The sequence below is a fragment of the Maniola hyperantus genome, chromosome 5, assembly GCF_902806685.2.
Source record: "Maniola hyperantus chromosome 5, iAphHyp1.2, whole genome shotgun sequence".
Lineage (NCBI taxonomy): Eukaryota > Metazoa > Arthropoda > Insecta > Lepidoptera > Nymphalidae > Maniola > Maniola hyperantus.
In genome coordinates this window covers 13524435-13550990 of record NC_048540.1, presented here as the reverse complement: position 1 = coordinate 13550990, position 26556 = coordinate 13524435, and the positions used below count along the sequence as shown (strand labels likewise).

The 26556-nt window shown below is 41.1% G+C and overlaps 3 protein-coding genes across 4 annotated transcripts in view; 2 read left to right on the top strand and 1 right to left on the bottom strand.

Annotated features, from left to right (window-relative positions):
• The window catches only part of Lk6 (Lk6 kinase), a 30691-nt gene extending 28543 nt beyond the window's left edge, over nt 1-2148 (top strand). For both annotated transcript variants that reach the window (XM_069498500.1, XM_034968971.2), the window contains exon 7: nt 106-2148. In XM_069498500.1, coding sequence (XP_069354601.1) covers nt 106-439 — 334 coding nt within the window. In that variant the 3' untranslated portion in view covers nt 440-2148. The remainder of the gene's footprint in view (nt 1-105) is intronic.
• PCNA (Proliferating cell nuclear antigen) overlaps nt 1-20891 on the bottom strand; it is a 175851-nt gene extending 154960 nt beyond the window's left edge. The window contains exon 1 of the mRNA XM_069498814.1: nt 20888-20891. The gene's annotated coding sequence lies outside the window, so the exon portion shown is untranslated. The remainder of the gene's footprint in view (nt 1-20887) is intronic.
• Sec24AB (Protein transport protein Sec24AB) lies at nt 3749-26247 on the top strand. Its single transcript, XM_069498830.1, has 16 exons — nt 3749-3912; nt 4090-5881; nt 7857-7959; nt 10432-10558; nt 11028-11215; nt 11821-11974; nt 12184-12341; nt 13254-13327; nt 14050-14201; nt 14471-14624; nt 16238-16413; nt 17422-17532; nt 18271-18455; nt 18790-18992; nt 19353-19589; nt 19776-26247. Exons 2-16 carry the CDS (start codon nt 4101-4103, stop codon nt 19885-19887), a joined length of 3915 nt encoding a protein of 1304 aa, XP_069354931.1. The 5' UTR covers nt 3749-3912; nt 4090-4100; the 3' UTR covers nt 19888-26247.
• Nucleotides 26248-26556: the final 309 nt, after the last annotated feature.

Here is a 26556-nt window from a genome sequence, read left to right as displayed (position 1 = left end):
CATGACAATATGTTATGGCGAGTGCAAGAGATTATAAACGTATTACCAAATCTTTTTTCTTCTAATAATAATAGATTGGTTTTCATGTATCCGTTTCTTCCACAGCAATATGTCGGCCCGAAACCTGTCCAATTTCGCGGAGTCAGCAATGGCGGTGAACCGGGTGATCCAGCAGCACTTCTCCATGAACTACTCGTACATGGAGCGTCCTCCGGCCGCGCTGCGCTGCTACAAGTCGTGCCAACCCAGCCCCGACGCGGTGACTCGAGAGAGCATTCTGGAGGACGAGCTGGAGCGCACCGGGCTCGCGCTGCAGGGCATGGCGGTCCGCTGCGGCGACGAGTACTGCGCCCCATTCGGCCTCTCGCCGCCCATCGAGTCCGAGCTGATGCGCCGTCGCCACCAGCTCACGGCCGATAAACCCCTCCCCGTGCATTAGCTGCCGTTCCCGACCGGTCTCTATTACCGCCTCATCTATTTCGACCTTCTTGGTGATCTCATCGATTGGTGCCACATCGACCTGAACTTTCATCTCTCCCCGATCAGTTCCCCGAGCGTCGCGCTAGTGGCCACGATACCCAGGAGAGTTTGGACGCGACGTGATAGCATGACCGGTGCCCTAGACACCCGCTGATTCGAGAGCCGATCCTGTGCGGCAGTGCTTCCCCGTCTTATCCGTCGATCTGGTGATAAATTGTTTCTAACGTGTGATAGTGAACTTCTCGTACGCGAGGCGCTGAATCCCTCCGCGTATCCAGTTGTGTATAGTTAGTGATAAGGGCTGGGGACGCAGCTGGCCCCGTCACATTCCACCGAGCGCCACAGTACAAGGAAAATGGACCTACCTCCTGATAGCCTTGCGAGGCTGTCGTGTCGCTCGCGACGCGACCTCGCAACCGCATCGCCAGTAGAGAAGTGAAGTTGTCGTAAGTGGGTGCCCACATACGCCACCACTTCTCTGACGATGCGATCACGCGACAGTCGCGTCGCGAGCGACGTCCGTGCCTGTTTACGGTTGCAGCGAAACGGTTAAACATCGGCGTGAGACTGTGCCAATGGATAATAATTCCTCCAGTGATAGATCCGATCGCAATTTTACTGTGAACGGTACTTAGAGCTGTAACAGTTTTATTTGAGCCTTTTAAAGATATATATTTATGGATAAATAAAAACGACTGAATAGTTTTTATCGAATGTAGAATGTTATGTGAGTTTATGTTCAGACCGAACGCCGGTCGATAAAATCGTATTATATTGAGATAGTGTTGTGCTGATCTACATACTTTGTAATGATTACAGAAATATTATATTTTTGGATTTATGAAATCCGTTATATTTTGACATTGAGCTTGTTTGTGTAATACGCCTTTTGTTCGTGGCCTATCCTAAATGCAATAAAATTTTGTTACTTTCGATAGTTTTCGGATACTAGTCTGTTTGTGATCGTATGTTTTTTTGCATTTTTGCACCTATGGAAAACCACATCTCATTTATATGAATAAGAATGAATCGATCTAAGATAATAAGAGAGTATGGGACAGTATGTGACATTTTCGCTGAGTTCAAGTGTAAGTATGTACGTGCGCATTACAAACTAGGGATAAAGTTCGCTTGGTATCGTCTTGTGTGGAAAGGGCACTCGTGAACCGATTCTATGAAATGTCATATATTTCTGACCTGAACTGCGTTGGTTAAGTGTTGCATGGGGTTCCATGGAGCTGCCATAAAATTGTGATCAGTTTGAATACTTTTATATTGCCGAAGAATGAAATGTTATAATAATGTTAAGTGTAGATTTGCTAGAATGTAACCCTGCGAACACATTGATTGGAAAAAGATTCACTGAGAGGTCATGGGTGTACCTTAATAATAGGTATTGCCACCTCCATTGGCCGTTTTGTTTAGTTTTTCTCACAGATGTTAAGTATATTTTTACATCCAATCAATTCAAACTTTCATACTAATTTACTCTCTTTAGTTGTGGTGGCTTTATCCAATCAATACCTAAACTTATCGCAGTAATTTGTTAAAATCTTGTTTTCGACCTAATCATTTTTCAATAATTTGAAATACAGATGTTTGAATTTATAAAATGTGTTCTTTATTTTCATTATTACTTAAAAATTTAAATAAACACTTTTCAACCAATTACTTTTATTAATCTTTTTAAAAAACTAGTTACCTATACGTTTATAGGTACCATACCTTTTTTTCTACCTAGGTACCTCGTCAATTGAGATGGGGCACGGGGATGTGACTCAACGGGAATAACCCCAAGCTTCTTAGATTTGTGATAGCATTGTAGGATATAAGAGTCACAGCCTGGTTTCCAGTAGATTCATAACTGAATGACAGGCATATGTTAGTATAGATTGACCTTTAGAAAGGAGCGGTTTCGTAGCATTGTATCTGTCATTGAGACTGACAAAACATCACATAGAGTGACAGAAACAACACTACGAAGCCGAAATAACTTTCTTTTCTAAAGAGCACACCGCACCGATTTGACCATTGGTTTAGAGTTTTTGACAGTTTGAGATTGATACCATCCGTAGGGGATAAAAACCGCCCTGACCAGATTTCCTTCCACTTCCCGTAAGGCGTGAGAGTAAGGTGTGAGACGAGTGACGGCCCGCTCTTTTAAGCATCATATTAGGACACATCATCTCTTCCGACTCCCCAAGTGTGATTGTGGTCAAGTGTGATTGTGGATGAATAAATACAGGCAAGTGCCGAGTGAGAGTGCGAGTTGGACGAGTCGGACTCCCCAATGGTTCCGTAGTCCGTACTATCAAACAGTGTACAGACTACAGTGCGACAAAGCTCTTTTGGCGCGTGGCGAAAATTGTAACTAACGGCCACAAGATGGGAAGTGTCACGCTGTCCCACGTCCCCATATTAACTATATGCGGTGTTGTTAAGTAAAAATCTGAAATTTAGCTATATTTAGCACGAGGTAAATAGGTAGGTACCTATAGTATTTGAGCAGGTAAACATGGTAAGTTACAAGTCCATGGTCTATAAAATGGTTATTTATTATTCTTTCTCGATTGATGGAAACAGGGTCGGCTTCCCAATTTCTCATTCAGTTCAAATTAGATAAAACTCACTCTATTTTAAACATTGACATTTTCAATATACCTACCTATTCCGTAAAATTGAGGAGATTATATTGCTGGCAGCCCTTGTCAATGTCATTCAAGTGCCAAAAGAGCCGTTAAGGTTTGTGGCAACATTATCTATAATCTATGGGCAAGTCGATGATGATTTTTCAACTTTTAGGTCTTAAATATTTATTTATTTATTTATTTATTTTATTTTACACTTTATTGCACACAACACAAAGTAAACATTGAAAAAACACAATACAGGATCTTAATCTAATAGCTGTAGCATGCAAAGGCGGCCTTATCGCTAAAGCGATCTCTTCCAGGCAACCTTTGACGAAAGGAATCACGAAAGCACGGGTTGGTGCGGCAGCCGAAAATGGCCCTAGGTATATTATATTATTATAAATTAGACTACATACACAGTACATATTTGTTTTGTAAGTAACTAATTTAGGTAACTAAATCGTCACTAAAAATAATTTCAACATTTTTACGTACCTACCTATTGAATAAAATTCGTTGACTATTTGGAAAATATGATGCAATTTTGTATTAACAAAACGCATTTAACGTCAAAACCTTGGAGTAAGTATTCTGTGCGTCAAAATCAATTGTCAAAAATGGATCTTTCGCGCCAGTAGAGGGCGCTTGTAATCGCTCAGCCACGTAAGTCAGGGTCGTTTTTCCTTCACAGTTTTATTTTATCACGTTAATTTTGGCTTCCGTGATAATATGTGAGGATGGTTTAACAACACCAACGCGTGTGTAAAGTTTTCCAAGTTCAAAAGTCGCCTATCGAGCGGTGGGTCGCTTAGTGCGTTTGTCCTTCCGTCAATCTCAGTGAATTAGCATTAATTACTCATCCTTTTCGATATCAAGTTTATTATCACAATAAAAACATTAACTTAAGTTTGTTTTCGTGTGTCTGAAGTTTGTGAGTAGGTGCAGTAGCGTAAACTTACTAAAACTATCGTTCCAGATTGACAAGCTATGGCCCATATACCTAACCCATATAACAATGTTCCTGGCCAACAAAACTCGAATCCCGGAGCGTTCCAGCAATATGACCGAATTCCATCGAGCCAGTTGCCCGGGGCCTTGAAACAAGATGGAAATTTGAACAGCCCGGGCCCAATGGCAGGATTTAATAGCCAAAATCATTTGAACCAGAGTGCAAGTAGTTCGCCAGCTTTCAACCATCCCGGAATGATGCCGCCGCCTACAAGCTTACAATCATCACCTATGAGACCACTGAAACCTGTTAGTAATCAACCTCCCATGCAAAACATCCAGAACATTCCAATGAGTTCCCCCAGTGTACATTCTAAGCCTAATACTGGCCCCTCAGCTTCACCTTTCCCCCCTAATGCCCAACATCAAATTAATAACAACACTCCACCTCCCTCTAGTCAATATAGTCAACCTGTTATGAATGGACCAATGCCTGGCCCCAATCAAAGACCAATTAACCAATATCCTCCACCTTCAAGCTCCTTTAGTCCTCCACCAATAGGAAACCAAGCCCCAATAAGTAGTAGTAATGCACCAATGAATCCTGCCTTTGGGAATCAGAGACCCCCAACATCTATGGCACCTGGTTTAATAAACCAACCAAATACTCCATTTAGTGGACCTTTGACTGGTCCTAGAAATAGTCCGCTAACAATTGGTTCACAGGGCAATGTCCCTACATCGAGTGTATCAAACTTTGCACCACCTATTGGGCCATTAAGAAGTAATATTGTTAACGGCCCAAGTGTACAACCTCCAATTTCTGCACCAATGAGTGGCCCAATGCTACCTAAAGGATTACCGATTGGGCGATCTATGCAAGACCTACCTGGCCCAAAGTTTGGACCACAGACTAACCAACCGCAATCCCAAAAGCAGCTTAACAATGGCCCTACCTTACAAATGACTCAACCATCTTTGCCAAATATGCCTCCAATGCCACCAATGCAACAAGGTACACAAAGTGGACCACTAATGCCACCAATGAGCCAATCAGGATTGCAAAGTGGAGCACCAAAAATGCCACTGATGAATCAACCAGGATTACAAAGTGGACCACCAACAATGCCACCAATGAGTCAACCAGGATTACAAAGTGGCAAACCAACAATGCCACCAATGAGTCATCCAGGATTACAAAGTGGACTACCACCAATGCCACCAATGAGTCAATCAGGATTACAAAGTGGTCCACCAACAATGCCACCAATGAGTCAACCAGCATTACAAAGTGGACCACCAACAATGCCACCAATGAGTCAACCAGGATTACAAAGTGGACCACCAACAATGCCACCAATGAGTCAACCAGGATTGCAAAGTGGACCACCAACAATGCCACCAATGAGTCAACCAGGATTACAAAGTGGACCGCCACCAATGCCTTCAATGCCATCAATGACTCAACCAGGATTACAAAGTGGACCACCAACAATGTCACCAATGAGTCAACCAATGCCTGGCCCAGCGAGTGGGCCAGCAACAAATATGCAGAACAGATACCCTCAGATGCAGTACTCAAATCAGCAACAAAGCCAAATGCAGCAGAATATATCGAAGCAGTTTCCGACCAACAACATGTATGGTGTCACTCAACAAATGGGTCAGCTGAGTGTGACCAAACAAGGGTTTGACCAGTTGTGGGGACATCAGATGGTTGACTTACTTCAGTGTAAGCAAATATTGCCTGAATATCCAGAGGATCCTCCGGAAATACGCCTTGGTCACCAGTTTGCCGATTCACCAAATTGTAGTCCAGAGTGAGTAAACCTTTTATTACATTATTAACTAATTTTGTGGGTTTGGATCTCATCCTCATAACTTGTTTAAAAATATAAAACACTTGAGTTTGATAATATAACAAACATATATTGACTAAGTAGCTTTACCACAAACTGAGTTTGTAATACAATATTGGAACCTATCCACTTAAATTTTATTCACAAACTAGATGAAGCCCACGACTTCGTCCGTGTGGATTTAGGTTTTTAAAAATCCTGTGGGAACTCTTTGATTTTCCGGGATAAAAGATGTCCTTCCCCGGGATGTAAGCTACCTCTGTACCAAATTTCATCAAAATCGGTTAAACCGTTAAGCTGTGAAAAGCTAGCAGACAGACAGACAGACACACACACTTTCACATTTATAATATTAGTATGGATTAACTTATTTTGTGGGTTAGGATCTCATCAATCTCACTTGATAATAGAATAGCAAACATATTGACTAAGTAGCTTTACCACAAACTGAGTTTGTAATACAATATTGGAACCTATCCACCTAAATTTTATTCACAAATAACCTATTAGAAAGCAAATAAGTATCCTACAATAAAACACAAATTTAACATTTCTCAGCCTTAATCACTACCCATATTATTAATGCGAAAGTGTGTTTATTTTTTAGTTTATTGGTTTGCCCTTCAATCATGTCGCAACAGAGCAACAGATTGATGTGATTTTTTGCATGGTTATTTCCCAAGATAAAAAGTAGCCTATGTCACTCTCAACTCTTTCGCTATCATAAGACTTGGAGAGTGACATAGGCTACTTTTTATCTTATCTTGAGAAATCAATGAGTTCCTACGGGATTTTTAAAATCCAAAATCCACATATACAAAGTTGCAGGCGTCAGCTAGAATTGTATAATATGTTAGCGGCCAAACCCGCCACCGATTTGGCCAAGCCAGCGTGTCAAGATATTAGCTTATTCCAGGACAATATAGTTCCGTTTGAATGCTTTAAGCTTAACTAGTAGGACATAGGAAGAACTGATTGAATTGTAGCTAGTGACAAAAACATATTTATCATACAAACTCCTTAACATATCCAACATCTTGGCGAAGACATCTGGTAAACAAATCTCACTCGTTAATCACTTACTATTTGACACCAATACAAATTACAATAGCTTTATTAAAAATACTTAAATACTAGTAGTATTAAATACTGTTAAGTTATTATTTACTATTAAAGTTAATAGCGTAATTGACACGCTAATCTTATCAATAATTTGATTTGTTGAAAATAAAATTTACAATGGGGCCAATTCTCTTGTACACAATTTCTAAACCTAAACTAAATTAACAGGTTTAAATCTAGTGCTATCCTTTTCTGCAAGCAACATTATGAAAGGGATGGCAATAGATTTAGACGTATCATTTTAGTTTAGTTTAGAGATTGTGTACAACGGAATTAGCCACAATGATGATTTTTTTATCTATCTTAGTTTTAAACAATATTAAGTAACTTTGCTAAGTTTATTTCTTCAAAAGTCACTCACCCCAACTTAACCAGATTAGCCTTTAATATCAATTTGGATGTACCTTTCAATTCAATTTTTTTTTATTGTGTGCGCCTGCACCAGGCGGGCGGAAGATCTAGGTACCTTTACCGAAATCCGTACTAATATTAAAAATGCGAAAATGTGTCTGTCTGTCTGTCTATCTGTCTGTCTGTCTGTCTGTCTATCTGTCTGTCTGTCTGCTAGCTTTTCACGGCTCAACCGTTCAACCGATTTTGATGAAATTTGGTACAGAGTTAGCTTATATCCTAGGAAAGGACATGGGCTACTTTTTATCCCGGAAAATTAAAGAGTTCCCATGGGATTTTAAAAACCTAAATCCACGCGGACGAAGTCGTGGGCATCATCTATAAATCTTTTAAAAATGATGAATTCACAATTTTGTTATTGGTAACAAACCTTTTATAATCAATATTATTTTTTCTTTTACAGAATATTCAGATGTACAGTGAATCGGATTCCCGAAACCAACTCTTTACTGCAGAAGTCTAGATTACCGTTAGGTATACTGATACATCCATTTAAAGACCTGAATGTGAGTACTTATCATGTATTGATAAAACCTATATAAATAATACAGTAGGCTAGATACTATAATAACTATATTACAAAAATATAACTTTCACGTAAGTTTGTTATGAATTTGTAAAAAACAGGCTACTATACCTACCTGTTTACCTGGCTGTACCTACTTGTTTGTTTTCGATTTCAGCAAAAGAATAAACTAAACAACAATTACTCAAATTACACCACTCAAATATCACTAGACCAGTCTACCATGACCATAGTCTTAAAACATATATTATGTACTAGCTGATGTCCGCGACTTCGTACTCGTGGATTAAGGTTTTTAAAAATCCTGTGGGAACTCTTAAATTTTCCGGGATAAAAAGTAACCTTATGTCCTTCCCCGGGTTGCAAGCTACCTCTGTACCAAATTTCGTCAAAATCGGTTGAACGGTTAAGCCGTGAAAAGCTAGCAGACAGACAGACAGACACACTTTCGCATTTATAATATTAGTATGGATGTAGTATAAGCTTGACTTTCAGCTGCATTGAATCCAACTAGCTATTTGACTTTGTCTATTTGGTTTGTAGGTATGTAATTAAAGAGTAAAGTATAGGAGTAGTAGTAGTCTTAAATCTAATTCTATTCTACACAAACCAGTGTGAATCTGAATTTTGAGGCCAAGAACTTGAACATAATAAATACTATCTATCCCGGCTTTACTCACGTGTGTCGTCGACGTTCAAAACCGTGGCGAGTGCGCGGACGGACTCCCTTGAAAAAGGACCCCGTATGGGTTCGAAACTAGTTAGGCTAACGTCGACGACCCACGTGAGTAAAGCCGGGACAGATAGTATTTATAATGGAAATCACTCACGGTAGTTTAAACGCTAAAACTTGAACATAATATCTATTGACAGGAGCTGGATAATAACCTGTACTGTAATTTAAATAAATTATTTTCTAAGGTCATGTATATCTGAACTGATTAGTCATAATTACTTTACCCACATCTTCCTGATGAAATCTTTCTTGAAAACTAATATAATTACTTCTCTCTTTTCCTGTAATACTGGTTTAAACTTCGATTTATTAGGTACTAGAGGATGCCCACGACTTCGTCCGCGTGGATTTAGGTTTATAAAAATCCCGTGGGAACTCTTTCATTTTCCAGGAAAAAAAGTAGCCTATGTCCTTCCCTGGGATGTAGGCTGACTCTGTACCAAATTTCGGTTAATCTGTTGGGCCGTGAAAAGCTAGCAGACAGAAAGACAGACACACTCACTTTCGCATTTATAATATTAAGTATGGATAAGGATTATTGATACTGGAACAAATATACATATTATTATATTATCTATGTAGTAAGTTTAAACAGTTGTAAATTTATATGACATCTAGGTGTACACTTGACCAAACAAATATAGTAATTGCAGAAAGGCCATGATGAATATAGATTTAGATTTTAATTGTTTCTTTCTATATCCTGTAGTCATTGCCTTGCATTTTAACATGGAGAGTGTTCCGAAGAGTTGTTTGATCTCATTCCACCCCCCTTTTTCTACAACCGCACCGCACGCCACCGCAATCAATTCCACCCTCACCACCTGGGTTTCTGGTGCACTTCGAATATAATATTACAGTAGACGGCAAGCAATATCGTACATCAACCTTTAAAATGAGATTTAGGCTTTCTAGAGCGTTATCTCTGTCCCTCACACCTATGTGACGTTTTGTCGGTCTCAACGACAGAGACAATGCTCTACAAAAGCCCTATCTCTTTCTAAAGGTTGATGTACAATATTTTCTGCCGGGTACTGTACTGCCTTTTTATCTATATATTGAAAAGCTGACTGAGTGACTGACTGACTGATCTATCAATGTAGCTCAAACTACTGGACGGATCAGGCTGAAATTTGGCATGCAGATAGCTTTTATGACGTTAGACATCTGCTAAGAAAGGATTTTTAAAAATTTATTGAAGGGGTTTAAAATTTGTTGTTTAAAGTCTACGCGAAACGAAGTCGCGAGCATAAGCTAGTATTATATAAATAGCGAGCAAACTAGCAGGTGGGTCTCCTGATGTTAAGTGATTACTGTTGTCCATGAACATTGAACATTTGCACAACTAGAGGAACTGCCACTGCATTGCAGGTTTTTAGGAATTTGTTGATACTGCCCGTTGAATAACGGAAATGTAGCAGGTCAAATCTAATTAAGTTTCTATTCAGTTTTATGCCTCTGATATCTGTAGCAATTTATTTACCAATCTTCTAAAACCAACAGTAACGCCGATTACTCGGATGACGGAAGTGCAGTGCGCACTTCCGTCATCCGAGTTCTATCCGTCATCCGTGAGAATACCAGCGATTATCTGCGACATAATTATGTCATAAGCTCCCATACAAAACAAAAAGGAACGTATTTTCTCGGACTCGGATCGGATGAGTGCGTAACCGCCGTAAGGCAGCCAAAACTGAACGTGGTCTTCCTTTTCAGCATCTACCAGTCATACAATGCACGACAATAGTGCGGTGTCGTGCATGCCGCACCTACATCAATCCTTTCGTCTACTTCGTGGATGCGAAGCGGTGGAAATGCAATCTTTGTTATCGAGTCAACGATTGTAAGTGATCTTTTCTAGCTTTTTTTTACAGGATGTGATTTTAATATAACTATTTGATATCTGAATTATTAACCATCTTAAACACTTGAGATAATTTTGCCCATAATATTCCAAGAAGCCAAAAAATAACACAGCAATGAAGTGAAACTCCACATACGTTAAGTAAAAAGGAAATTGTGATTCCACCAATCAGGATTTGAACCTGGACGTCACTTTCGTAATCAGAACCCCTTGGAAGTCATTCCTATGCGATTTTTTAAAGAAATCAGTGCCATCTTTTGATTAAAAATAGATTTCAGTTATGCAATCAGCACTCTGCAAAATCTTGAAAATGACGCATAAAAAGTGTTGACGATCTTGTATTCGAAGATGGATGTTATTTTTGTAATCAGTATTCAGAAAAACCTTCAGTATATTAAAAAAAATTACATAGCCATATTGGATTTGATTGGATTTTTTTTTGTTTCAGTACCAGAAGAGTTCCAATACGACCCGGTAAGCAGGTCGTATGGGGATCCCTCCCGGCGGCCGGAGATCAAGTCGGCCACTATAGAGTTCATCGCGCCCAGTGAATACATGCTGCGGCCGCCGCAGCCCGCTGTCTACCTGTTCCTTCTAGATGTTTCGCAGATCGCGAGGGAGTCTGGATATCTGCAGGTGAGATAGGTTTATAATTACGACCCGGTAAGCAGGTCGTATGGGGATCCGTCCCGGCGGCCGGAGATCAAGTCGGCCACTATAGAGTTCATCGCGCCCATTGAATACATGCTGCGGCCGCCGCAGCCCGCTGTCTACCTGTTCCTTCTAGATGTTTCGCAGATCGCGAGGGAGTCTGGATATCTGCAGGTGAGATAGGTTTATATTTACGACCTGGTAAGCAGGTGATACGGCGATCATCAAAGGTTCATCATCATCAACATCAACCGATAGACGTTCACTGCTAGACATAGGTCTCTTGTAGGGACTTCCACATGCCACGGTTTTGCGCCGCCTGAATCCAGCGGCTTCTTGCGACTCGTCTGATGTCGTCAGTCCACCTAGTAGAGGGTCTTCCAACACTGCGTCTTCCGGTGCGAAGTCGCCATTCCGGCATGTTGGCACCCCAACGCCTATCGGTTTTACGAACTATGTGCCCTGCCCATTGCCACTTCAGCTTTGCAACCCATTGAGCTATGTCGGTTACTCTAGTTCTCCTACGGATCTCCTCATTTCTCCAAGCATAGGTTCAAAGGTTAGCTTTATAAAATTGACATTGTCCTCAGATTGTCTGCGACACACTGAAGAGCAACCTGGAGCAATTACCGGGCGATGCGCGCACGCAGATCGGCTTCATTTGCTACGACGCGCATGTGCACTACTACTTGATGAGCGACGGCCTCACCAGACCCAAGGAGATGACCGTTCTCGATATCGACGGTATGTAAAACGCTTTTGTAGACCTAATAAAAATATGACAGCTCTTGATATTTACGCTTACTAGTACATTCTGAAAAAATGAGAAATTAGCTGTTTAAAAGCATCAGCACAAGTACCAGAAATTTTTGGAACAGTGGGGAGGGAAGGGGGGGTTTAGGTGAGTACAAAAATTGACGACCTAATGAGTAAAAAGGTCAACATCTTTTCAGATATATTCCTGCCATCGCCCGAGTCCTTGTTAGTGAATCTGGGCGAATACACGGAGCTAATAAAGGAGCTTCTAACGATTCTGCCACAACGATTCTCGGCGCCCGGGGTGCCCGCCTCCGCGCTCGGCGCCGCCTTGCAAGCCGCTTACAAACTTATGGTGAGGTTCTGATATTCTATTAATTGGCCGGCCGCATATTACAAGCTGTAATTACCTCAATAGAGGATTGATTATTTTATTGATTACCTCTTCATGTTGCGGATATGATCTAGTAATACGCAAGAATAACAAAATTCTAGAAGATTAGATTTACTTCTTAAAGCTGTTACTGTGCTGGATGTCTGCCTTCTAATCGGAGGTCGGGGGTTCGATCCCGGGCCCGCACCTCTAACTTTTCGGAGTTATGTGCGTTTTAAGTAATTAATCAAATCACTTGCTTTAACGGTGAAGGAAAACATCGCGAGGAAACTTGCATGTCTGAGAGTTCTCCATAATGTTCTCAAAGGTGTTTGAAGTCTGTGATTCCGCACATGGCCAGCGTTGTAGACTATGGCAAAAACCATTCTCACTCTGAGAGACCTGTGCTCTGTAGTAAGCCGGCGATGGGTTGATCGATGATGGTGATGATGATGATGATATTATTGAAAACTAGCGGATACCCGGCGTGTGCTACTATGCTAAGAAAATGCTAGAAAGCCAATAATGCGAAGATCGTTTTAGAGTTTTTTTTAGTTTGGATATCCGCTAGTACCATATCAATCAATCAATCAGCTTGTTTGCGTCCACTGCCGGACATAGGCCTTCCCAAGATCGTGCCACCACACACGATCCTCTGCTTTCCTCATCCACCCACTTCCCGCTACCTTCTTAAGGTCGTCAGTCCAGCGGGTTGGAGATCGTCCCACACTGCGCTTGCCGATACGCGGTCTCCACTCCGAACACGTCTGCCCCAGCGGCCATCTTCAGCTGGCTAATTCGTTGTGCTGTATCTTTGGCTCTCCGACGGATTTCCTGTAAACAATCTCTGAAATACAACAGGTCTAAAACATGTTTATTATAATTTTGTTACAGGCTCCAACGGGAGGTCGTATCACAGTCTTCCAAACATGCTTACCTAATATCGGCCCCGGAGCATTACAATCAAGGTTTAAACTTTTTTTAATCGTTTTATTATAAGAAAACAAAATCAGTCAGTATTGATGTTGTTAAGGCCCAAGACACAGGTCTGCCCGCGAAACTCAAATTTAATTTGGTTTTTCACATTCGTAACTGTCCAGTTTAAGAAATTAGTCAAAATAATTAGTTTGACGTGAGCTACTCACAAATTAGTCATTATTTTGACTGATTTCTTAAACTGGACATTTTCAAGTAAAGATTTTTATATAAGCCTGTGAAGATGACACTGCTAGGGGCGAAATTTGATTGCCATTAGCCTACTTTGTCGTATTAGTTTACAAATTGAGAAAAATCAAATTAAATTTGAATTTCGCGGGCAGTCTGTGTCTTCCACCTTAAAATGATTGACACACGACTAAGTAGGTACAAAAGACAGAATCGCTTTGAGTGTTTGGATAGAAATTACTACAATTTGATTCGCTTCAAATGTGGCGCCCGGACGAAATGAGTAACCAATCTATTTAAAGCCTCGATTGCTCAGTGGTTAAAGGAGCGGACTAAAATCCGAGTAACCAATCTATCTAAAGCCTCGATTGCTCAATGGTTAAAGCAGCGGACTAAAATCCGAAGGGTCGCCGGTTCAAACCCCACCCATTGCACTATTGTCGTACCTACTCCTAGCACAAGCTTTACGCTTACTTGGAGGGGGAAGGGGAATATTAGTCACACTCATCCTTCTTGATATCCACAGAGAGGATCCGAATGCTCGGTCGTCCAAAGATGTGGCCCACTTGAACCCAGCGACGGACTTCTACAAGCGGTTAGCGCTAGACTGCAGCGGGGCGCAAGTGGCAGTCGATTTGTTCCTTCTCAGCTCGCAGTACTGTGACCTCGCTACGCTCAGTAAGTCTACACATTATTTTACACTCACAAGTCAATTCAATTCAATTCCCAATTATTGGCTTTTAGGTGTGCCAGCTGGGCACAGAGTGTTTCGCCAGTGTCACGTTTATGGAGAAGGCCACTCACAAGTCAAAAAGTGCGAGGCGGACTTGCACATGAAGGATTCCATACCATTGTACAAGAAAGACATTTTTAATTTTTTCATGGCGGCCTGTTTTTGTTTTTGGCGGATCTTTGTACTATCTTACGGTTATTGTGTTTGCTTGCAGGTGGTATGAGCAAATTCAGCGCAGGCACCGTATATCACATTCCGTTGTTCCGAGCGCAGCGCGCGTGGCAAGCGGAGCAACTCACGCACATGCTCACGAGATATCTCACGCGCAAGATCGGCTTCGAGGCGGTGTTGAGAGTCAGGTGTACGAGGTAATGTCACACTCTGCTATACAACGTGTATCGCATTCCGTTGTGGCGAGCGCAGCGCGCGTGGCAAGCGGAGCAACTCACGCATATGTTCACGAGATATCTCACGCGCAAGATCAGCTTCGAGGCGGTGCTGAGAGTCAGGTGTACGAGGTAATGTCACACTCTGCTATACAACGTGTATCGCATTCCGTTGTGGCGAGCGCAGCGCGCGTGGCAAGCGGAGCAACTCACGCACATGTTCACGAGATATCTCACGCGCAAGATCAGCTTCGAGGCGGTGTTGAGAGTCAGGTGTACGAGGTAATGTCACACTCTGCTATACAACGTGTATCGCATTCCGTTGTGGCGAGCGCAGCGCGCGTGGCAAGCGGAGCAACTCACGCACATGCTCACGAGATATCTCACGCGCAAGATCGGCTTCGAGGCGGTGCTGAGAGTCAGGTGTACGAGGTAATGTCACACTCTGCTATACAACGTGTATCGCATTCCGTTGTGGCGAGCGCAGCGCGCGTGGCAAGCGGAGCAACTCACGCACATGCTCACGAGATATCTCACGCGCAAGATCGGCTTCGAGGCGGTGTTGAGAGTCAGGTGTACGAGGTAATGTCACACTCTGCTATACAACGTGTATCGCATTCCGTTGTGGCGAGCGCAGCGCGCGTGGCAAGCGGAGCAACTCACGCATATGTTCACGAGATATCTCACGCGCAAGATCAGCTTCGAGGCGGTGTTGAGAGTCAGGTGTACGAGGTAATGTCACACTCTGCTATACAACGTGTATCGCATTCCGTTGTGGCGAGCGCAGCGCGCGTGGCAAGCGGAGCAACTCACGCACATGCTCACGAGATATCTCACGCGCAAGATCGGCTTCGAGGCGGTGCTGAGAGTCAGGTGTACGAGGTAATGTCACACTCTGCTATACAACGTGTATCGCATTCCGTTGTGGCGAGCGCAGCGCGCGTGGCAAGCGGAGCAACTCACGCACATGCTCACGAGATATCTCACGCGCAAGATCGGCTTCGAGGCGGTGTTGAGAGTCAGGTGTACGAGGTAATGTCACACTCTGCTATACAACGTGTATCGCATTCCGTTGTGGCGAGCGCAGCGCGCGTGGCAAGCGGAGCAACTCACGCATATGTTCACGAGATATCTCACGCGCAAGATCAGCTTCGAGGCGGTGTTGAGAGTCAGGTGTACGAGGTAATGTCACACTCTGCTATACAACGTGTATCGCATTCCGTTGTGGCGAGCGCAGCGCGCGTGGCAAGCGGAGCAACTCACGCACATGCTCACGAGATATCTCACGCGCAAGATCGGCTTCGAGGCGGTGTTGAGAGTCAGGTGTACGAGGTAACGTCACACTCGCAGTAAAGACACGCTTTTTGTGCTAGTGTGGTGAAATAACCTTCTTTACTCACTGTGTAAAGGTAAACGGGCACTTTAGTATGGAAAGCGTACCCGCGGCGGCGGACACAAGCGAAATTAATTTAATACGGTTCTGATCTATATTGACATAGGTCGCGTTATTGTGGGCAATTATGCCCCATTACCCTTGTCAGTCAATAAGATCCCATAACCCAGCGAATTCGATAAACTTTGTATTTATATTGCAGGGGTGTATCAGTCCACACGTTCCACGGAAACTTCTTCGTGCGATCAACAGACCTACTCTCGTTACCCAACGTATCGCCAGATGCAGGCTTCGGTATGCAACTCACGATAGAGGAATCATTGGCCGATTTGCAGCAAGTCTGCTTCCAGGCGGCCTTACTTTATACCAGTAGTAAAGGTAACTGACAAAACTATATTATAATTTCTACCTTTTTTTTTCTTTATTCGTGATACAGTCTAAAATTGAAGAGAACTAATTTGAAAGAGCCAGTTACCTGTACTCCTAACAAATTTCTATACACCACTGACCAGACCAGTGAAGAAATTATAAATCCCCAATTTTTTTTTAAATCCCGACTAATATTATAAAGGTGAAAGTTTGTATGTGTGTGTGTGTGTATATGTTTGTTACTCCTTCACGCAAAAACTACTGGACGGATTTTTAGCTGAAATTTGGAATGAAGATAGATTATACCCTGGATTAACACATAGGCTACTTTTTATCCCGGAAAATCAAAGAGTTCCCGCGGGATTTTGAAAAACATAAATCCACGCGGACGAAGTCGCGGGCATCAGCTAGTTAAAAATATAATCCAAAATTTACTAGAATATTTACTTATCAAATAAAATATCAGTACCATATATTTTTTGTTTATTTTGTCTAAAGTTTTTTTCCCAGAGAGGAACCGGCCATAGAAGTAGTACATCATCTGTGGAACTGGTTATACTGAGCTTTCAAACGATTGATCGTATAATTCACGAAACAATCGTATATTGTATCGATATCAACCATTCTTAGCAAATAAACAAAACAAACAATCTCGATTTTGACATTGACATTGTCCGGACCTCTTGTGGTGCCCTCTGAAATCAGTTCTGCCTGTGGATCCCCGATGCAAATACTTAGGATATATCTTTATTTCTAGGCACAGACCACCACCTATGGACGCCTAATAGCCAGACACCCCCCATTGCCAAGCTTAGGCAGCTGCTTAGCATAAAAATCGGCCCACGCTCGTTCGGTACCCTCATTCCGCACATTGTCTTGATTACGTGACTTTTGTGTCCACCGATCACAACAAAGCATTCTCCCCTGTCCCCCATGCCCCTGTGCCAATATTTTACAATTTTGTTTTCATGCAAAACTATATGCGTACTCTTGAGACTGAATTCTCTGTGTTTCCAGGTGAAAGGAGGATACGAGTGCACACGCTAGCGTTGCCCACTGCTAACACGTTACCCGACGTCTTACATTCGGCCGATCAGCAGTGCATTGTCGGATTGCTTAGCAAAATGGGTATGTATTGTTGAAGATGTCGAAGAAGAAGACCATACTGTCTCCTGTATGACGATAAAAGGAAGACGCCGGGCGAGTTTCCACCTCTATGTCGTCAACATTTCTTCTACGCTTCATTTTTTGGCGCGTTTGGAACCCTCGTAGCTTTAGTTTTAAGTTCACGTAAAAATTATCATCATCCTACAAATGCAACAACCGACCATCAAAAAGTGTAATCTATTACCCATTTTGAATAAAACATTTGACTTTGACTTTATGGCTAGGCTATGACATGGCTAGGGTTTGAAATACTCCGAGATCAGTGTTTCCTGCCAATTATAATTAAACCTTCTAAGCAAACGCGTTCCATCTTAGGCCACATCATCATTGCCCATCAGGTGTGATCGTGGTCAAGCGTGCGCCTATATTGAATAAAAAAAAGGGGTTTGTAGCTATGCATTTGCTGTTTACCGTTTACGTGAACTCATGGTTGCTTCGAGCTGTTCATGAATGGCCGCTTTAAATGAAACTGGCCTTACTGGCGTTAAAATGAGGATGGTTGAAGCTGTGATATGATATAGCTATATCCCTTGAGTGTATTTCATTCCTCACTTATTAATATATAATTGTGCTAAATTAAGATTGACGGAGATTTCATTAGGTTATAATGGATCTGGCATAATCACGTCATGTTAATTTAATGACCCATAAATTCAGAAGTAAAAAAAACACATCAGAAGCCGATTTATTTGTTTCCAGCTGTGGACCGTTGCGCGACAGCGTCCTTGTCGGAGGCTAAAGAGGCTCTAATCAACGTGGCAGTGGACATGCTGTCAGCACACAGGCTAGCGCAGAACCTGCCAGTGGGCGCGAACAGTTCCGCCCTCCACGCGCCCGTGTCCATGAGACTATTGCCGCTGTACATACTGGCGCTATTGAAACGGGTAAGTGAAACCTACCAATTTGCCATCTCTTTCGGTTTTTTCAGTCGTGACTACACTACAGGTCCTGTTTTTGAAGCAACTTAAATTTTCGCCATTTTATGATAGCAGTGTTGAGCGTCATGTGAGTATCTTCTTCGTATTTTTCTTTATTAGCCCTTGTTTATATATTGTTGTACTGGTCGAGTCGCGAGTGGCGAGTCTCCTCCAAGTTTTCCTCAAGCATGTGAGTGTGAGCACTCTGAACTAAATTTTAGTGAAGAGGACATCTGTCAACACAGTGTCACGGTCCATTTCACTTTCATTGCTAATACTCTTCTGTGTATTTCGTCAACAGAAAGCATTCCGCACGGGCACATCAACGAGACTAGACGAGCGAGTAGCGGACATGTGCTTCATGAAGAGTGCACCGTTATCACAAGTGATGCGAGCCGTATATCCGGACCTTTACGCGCTACACACGCTGAGCGAGCACGTGCGGCGCGATAAGGAGGACATGGACGTGCCCGACCCTCCGCGCCTGCAGCTGACCGCTGAGAGGTGAGTGACCTCAGGTGACCCCGACCTTTATGCATCCAGAGGTCTAACTCGGTGGCTTCGTAATCGTTGGCGGCCGCCGAATACACCTAAGGTCCCACAGCCTCCTGGCGGGCATAGTTTTTTTTATGCTGGCGGCTTTTTTGCAACATCTAGGAGCCACGTCATCATAGATTTTTTAAATATGGGTGTCATTTTCGAGGTTCCTGGGGTGGGTGCTAATTGAGAAAGTAACATACATTTTCTAACCCAAGATGGTGGAATGAAATTTGAAAAAAATGACAAATTTTAATATCTTGTCCGTATGTATCCCGGGAAACATGGAACTACTGTTTTATTAAAAAAAATGACTATCCCTTTCAGAATTAACATTACTGGAGCGTACCTATTAGACGACGGCGAGAATATGATAATCTACGTGTGCCACGGAGTCAGTCCCGCGTTCCTATCAGAGACCTTCGGTGTGGCCTCCTTCAACCAGCTGCCGGATGAGGCCAGGAGTGTGCCCAAAATGGAGTTAGATGGAAATGAGCTACTACACGCGTTCATCGATAAACTGAACGACGACCGGCCTTACCCAGCTAGTGTGTTACTACTTAGGTGAGTAGAAAATCGATTTTAAACTTATCGATCGATTAATCGATTTCTTTTGCCGTACTTCTTCCAATTAAATCAAGAATATTATGAGTATTAAATCTACAAAAAATATGTATTTCTCATTGTAAGAACTATTTGTGTTCTTTTTGAGAAAATAAATGTCTTTAAACCAAACTGCTTTTTCCACAGGGATAACTCGGCATCACGGCAACTATTCACGGAGCGCCTTGTCGAAGACAGAGTGGAGTCCTCGCTGTCATACTACGAGTTCTTACAGCACGTCAAAACGCAAGTGAAATGAGTGCGGACTGACTCGCGAGTGACACAATCGCCCGCTTATTCTGTAACCGTGTTGACATTGGATGGTGATGGATGGATGGATCACATTGGATGGATAGAACGCGATCGCAGTGACGCGCGACTGAGATATGTCCAACGCGGTTGCTAGAAGTTGTAATACAAGGAACTGTATGAAGGCGACCTCACTGCGCTGATATAACTCCTACAGTTCTTGCAATTCACGAAGGCGAGTGGACTTTACTTGTGGTTACGTCGGATATACGGGCATTGCGTAAGTGTGCGTGCATGTCTTACCAATCAGTTGCGAGCAAGCGTTCGCAAACGCACACATTTACTTATACCGATACGACTTAAACACAAGCATGATCCACTCGCCTTCGTGAATTGCAAGAACTGTACCACATGAAATGAATATAAAATGGCAACGTAAATCATTCTCTCTCGCTTATACTTTATACCAATATAGTGTATAGTGTGTGAGGTAGACGGAATGGTTAGCGCCGCTTCGTTTCAATTCGTTTTTTTATTACAGTTCTTGCATTTCACGAAGGCGAGTGGCTCATGCTTGTTTCAGATCGTATCGTTATACGTAATGTAAAGTAAATGTGTGCGTTTTCGAACGCTTGCTCGCAACTGATTGGTAAGACATGCACGCACACTTACGCAATGTCCGTGTATGCGACGTAATCACAACTAAGTTCACTCGCCTTCGTAAATTGCAAGAACTGTAGCACAAGTTGAAATTAAATGGAATGTGTTAAGGAGTTTACACGGCGCTGCTATAATTTATGCCAATAAAGAAATTAAAATGGAAACGTCAATCCCTCTCGCTTACATACCTGTGTACCTATAGTGTGTGAGGGAGTCAGAATGATCAGCGGCACTTCGTCTCGATTTAAGAAATTAATTGAAAATGGTAACGTTAATCTTTTCCTCTCGCTTATACACTATACCTGTGCATAGTGTGTGAGTGAGACAGAATGATTGGCGCCACTTCATTCAGATTTGTTTCTTTACTGGCACAAGTTATACTATTGCTCTTCGCAGTGTGACGCGATTCATACAGTTCCTTGTATTGTGTTCCTTTCGTTTTGATGTGTTACTTTCGAGTTTTATCTATCCAGGCCTTTAGATCCAGAATATTCGGGTACAAGCGAACTGTCAAGTTGACAGTCACGAGATGTCATGTCATACAATAATGTCAATATCACAAGTGGTCGCTGCTGTCACATTGACAGTTTTGTATGAGACCGTGTCTAATCATGATGATGACGAGATGAGGTCGTGACTATAGTCGACGCATTTAAACTGAGTCGTCGAGTTATCTGTCTGTTTCGCTCGCACTTAACTACGACCTGTAAGTGCGAGCGAAACAGACATAACTCGACGACTCAGTTTAAAATGTGTCGACTATAATAAAAGAAAAATAGCTAGATGTCAATAGCTATGGAATAAGTCCTTTTTGCCTGGACAGTGTTTGCCGCGGAGTGAGATGGTACTACGACACTGCCCTAACTTGTTAACGTGTCTATACTTTTTAGTTCTGTCTCTCCTAACTGATGCGAAATTTCGGCAGAATAGGGATGATGACTACTAGTCAAATCAGCGACTTTATCAAACGTCAGATTGTTAGTATGAAATACATAGATGTGTCGTTATAAACTTCGTCCGCGTGAATTAGGTACACAAATTTCAAACCTCTATTTCACCCCCTTAGAGATTGAATTTTCAAAAATCCTTCCTTATCGGATGCCTACGTCATAATAGCTATCTGCATGCCAAATTTCAGCCCGATCCGTCCAGTAGTTTGAGCTGTGCGTTGATAGATCAGTCAGTCACCTTTTCCTTTTATTCACTCACTAGCTGATCCCCGCGGCTTCGCCCGCGTAGATTTAGGTTTTTAAAGATCCCGTATAGCCTATCTCACTCAGGAATAATGTAGCTTTCTACTGGTGAAAGAATTTTTAAAATCGGTTCAGTAGTTCTAAAGATTACCCCCTACAAACAAACTTAACGACATTACCTCTTTATATAATACAACGGGCCGTGCAGCAGAAATCGTAATATTTTAATTTCGCCATAACTTCAAAACCAAACGTCCAATTTTAATCATTCAAAGACCAAATATTATCTCCATAAACTGTTCTTAGTGATGAAATCATTTATTTTGATAAGGATTAATAGCATGAGTAAAATAAACGCGTTTAAATGTAGTCCAAAAAAAATTCAAGATTTTTAAATAAAAAAATGGTTGCTGTGCCTCACTCGACATAGATGGGTATAGTGTGTCGCGGACTTTTTTGTAGATATTTATAAGATCTACAATTAATTAGAACATTTTATGGTTCTATCTTTTATAGTTTAGGCAGCGTACGCAAAATAAGTAACTTTTCTGGTTGATTTTTTACACCTTGTGTCCGAAAAACCCAAATATCTTACGGAACCCTATTTTTTTCCAAAATAAAATATAGCCTATGTTACTCGTGGATAATGTAGCTTTCGAATGGTGAAAGAATTTTTAAAATCGGTCCAGTAGTTTTTGAGCCTATTCAGTACAACCAAACAAACAAACAAACAAACAAACAAACAAACAAACAAACAAACAAACAAACAAACAAAGTTTTCCTCTTTATAATATTAGTGTAGATTCACACAAATGACTTTTCCCACTTTCCTGAGGCGGAGCGTAGGAGTTGCGAGCCTGTTACGGATTCTAGTCTGTCGTGGAAACTACGCTTCAAAAGTATCTGCTAGAATTTCGCATCCGTCTAGAATACTCGTTAAATATTATAGAATACTAATTATGTAGCTAGAAGGACTCGAATGAAAAGAATGTCCCTAAAGTATTAAATAAGATTCTTATTTAACAATTCAATTGTACATATGAAAATGCCTTGCCTTCATTGATGTAAAAAATAACATACCCTTAGGGCAAGACCACACTGCAAATTGGAGCCGCGCGTTTTTATCGCGATAATAATGCCGCGCGTATCTCGCTCGTGTATCAAACCACAGATTGGCTGAATTTATGGTATTCTTGCTGCAATGCATTTTAGCCAATAGTGAGAGAGTGTAGGCCAATCAGAGGCGATTGCGATCGTCAGCTGTTAAACTAAGGCGGTAGATACACAGCGTGTGACGGCCAGCGCAGCTAAAATTGCAAATGCCGTAAGCACCTCTTTGCGGTAGTGAAATATCGACCTTATTCATGTTACTATAGAGTTTAGAATTCCCGAAGATATAATGTTGGCGATTTTATACTCCATGCCTCGGAGTGCACATAAAGGCGTTCGTCTTGCGCCTGATCTGTTCTCCGGTCGTGTCGGATTGCCATTCCATCTGACTATGAGAGGGAGGGAATAGAGAGCACCTGTGTTTGCATGCATATCTGCAGTATATCTCCATTGAGATTGGTTGCAGTGGCTGAAAGTAATAAGTATACACATGTCAGTTGCCGAATAAAAAAACAAAATAAAACCAAAAGAATGCTGCCAATTATATCTTCATACTAATGACAACTCTATTAGGATGGTGTAAGGTCGATTTTATAAATATTTATTTGCAGTTCTTTCTGTGTTGGTCCTATGCTACGGGTTAATCCATGAACAATAATACTTGGTACAGTACGCGGTAGAAAGTAATGTACATTGACCTTTAGAATGACATTTCGGCTTTGCAGAGCGTTGTCTCTGTCACTCATACCTATATGACGTTATGTCGGTCACAACGACAGAGACAATGCTCTACAAATCTGCTACCTCCTTCTAAAGGCCGATGTACATTACTTTCAGCCGCGTACTGTACGTAGATAGAGAAGTTAATAGGCTAGGTGAAGATAATACTAAAAGTCAAACGAAATTCTTCAGTGTTATTAAAAATAGGTATATAGGTATAATGCGCATGCTATGACTGACAGAGCGACACTGACAGAAAAATCCGCCTGTAATTTTTAATACGGTTTCCGATGTTCTGTGATTTTTGGAGATGTAGGATGTAAAGTTGAGATGGATTGCACAGTTCGCGTCTTAAAAAAAAGAGTTACGAATAACTATGAAGGAAATGTCTGCACACGGTACTGCGCGGGAGGCGAAAGATTGACTAAAGAATCAACCGCAAAGACATTGATAAATTAGCCACTGCGCAATTTGAGCTATGGTTGGCCGTAGTGTGCGCTTACCTTTATTGTATTTTTTTAATAGTTCCGCAAATTGCTATTGCGCTGGAACCACGTCTCTTCAACATCGAAATGACGAAGTCAGCCGAAATAAAAATATACCATCAGCTCGAAACTTCAGTCCAGTGCTGACGCCACTAAAATGGCGGCCACGCGCATTAGCAATTTGCGGGACTTTCACCTAATGATTTTAACCACAATTTTTTCCCCTACCTACTTTAAAGTATTTTTGTATAGAAGCTTTTATTTTTTTATTACTTTAGCAAATTTTAGGGCGTGTCTGTAAAGGCCAAGTATCGTGAATAATTCTAAGGCCAGGGACAAATCTAGTGAAAATCCGAGCGCTGAGAAATGTTAGCAGAATTCCCTTTCAACGTGTCGTACGAATTGTTAGGAGAGCGTTTTATTTGGGCGGAGAAGACCGAGCCAAGCACGGACACTACATGCTTGGCGCGGAATTTCGTTAACTTTTACTTTAGTTGCTCTTTTGCGAAAGTTACAGAAGTGTGATATGTGTGATGTGGAGCGGATTTCAGCTCACAAAAATTCTGCGCGCTAAATTTCCGCTAGATTTCTCCTTATAATAACTCTTGCTAATAAAGAAACGAAACGAATATCGCGGCGTTAATCATTCCCTCTCATTTACACACTACCCGTGTATAGAGTCTGAGTGTGAGACAGGGTGGTTAGCGCTGCTTCGTTTCGATTCGTTTCTATATTCGCACGAGTTATAATTAAAATATAAATTGATGCAATAAGATGACCTTTTTTATTGTATACTATTTCGGTTTTAGGTGTATTTAATTTACTGTTAATTTTAATCTTATTTATGCCTATCGATATTCGATTGTAAATTGAATACTAAATTATAAGTGATTCCAAATCAATTTGCTAAAAAGATAGTAAAATGAACAAAAAAAATACTAAGGCACTCGGATAGTTACAATCATGCTGTACTAGTGTTGGGAATGATGCAGTGAATATCTTTTCATCTATTGATAGCTTATAGAAGCTTTTTTTCAGTTATTTGCTTTCATCGTGTTTTAGCAAAGAGGTGAGACACCCTATCAGAGTATTGAAAAATTATATTTCCTAGATATTTTATATCGAATAGTGATACTACCAAAATCTTAAAACAATATTAATAACACTCGAATCGATATGATTGATAGTATCGATAAATACACACAATATAAGCATTTCTATGTTGAAGCAAATTTAGTAAAGGTCTCATTTGCGGTAGTATCTATTTTACCGGTAACATTTTAGTACATTGCATGAATCAAAGTACTAAAATTGATCATAGACAATTAATATTACGTGTACTTCCGATACATAGTCGTTTATTTCTCTTTACAACTATTTGACGTTTTTGTTTTAAATTGAACAGTTTTTGCAGCGGAATGCAACACTAGTGAGGTGGAAGCCTAAAACAAAAATAAAACCATGAGGAAACCCAACAGAATCGAAGCTTCTTACTTACGAATTGTATATAAAATCTTGTACTCTATCTCGCTCACTCTTGGATAACAATACGCGCTGCCCAGCCAATGAAGTTTTCATAATATGAATAGTTAAGTTTTTTAGAATTAAACTTCTTGAATTTTTATACAAATTGGTTTGGAATAAATCCTACATAAATAGTTGGATGGTTTTATGAGAAATGGCTCCCCATTTGTACCGGGAACATTGAAATGTATGTAATATAAAGCTAGTTGACTCTATCTTATGTAAAAGAGACCCCACGTATAAGAGAGAGATGAAATATAAAACCATAAATATGTTATACCTTGGCAGTTTTATTTGTTTCTAACAGAAATCGATACCGTTTTAACTGGTTTTTTGAAGGATTCTTTAAAAATCCTTTAGATAAGTAATTCATTGTCTTTATTATAATCAGAAATATGTAAAAATAGATGAAATCTTCGAAGAATGAAGTATACTCAAATGCTGATGAATTCATTGGAAAAGTATACCTAATGTACATAGGTACTTTAAAAACGAAATATGAATCGAATAAATTGTGTTACAATACAATGCGTCATGTTACGATTTCTATTACGAAATTGGTTTATACTGCTAAGATTATTGACTGAGTCTAAAATATTATAATGTATTGAATTTGTTGTTAGCGGACTGAATTCGGGAGTCTTGTAAACTTGTTTCAATATAACAAATCCAAAATCAGTGTTGTTTCTCTTCTTACTACCTTTATTTAATAGAGCATTGAGCTTCATCATATTTTGTTCAGCACTGTTGCTGTTGAAGGCTGCTAAGCTAATCTGAACTAAGGTTGTTAAGAAATATGTAGTTTAAAGTAGGTAACTTTTTTGTTTAAAACTTATGCCACTAAAAAGGTATCAATTAAAGGTACCTACCGAACTACTGCCACTTGCATTAGTTCGGTTAACCGGACTAACAGCCGAAATGTCTTCGCGAGGTCTCTGTGTCTACTTGAGTGAATTTGCACTTGTCCGTCCGTCTGTCGGAAAAATT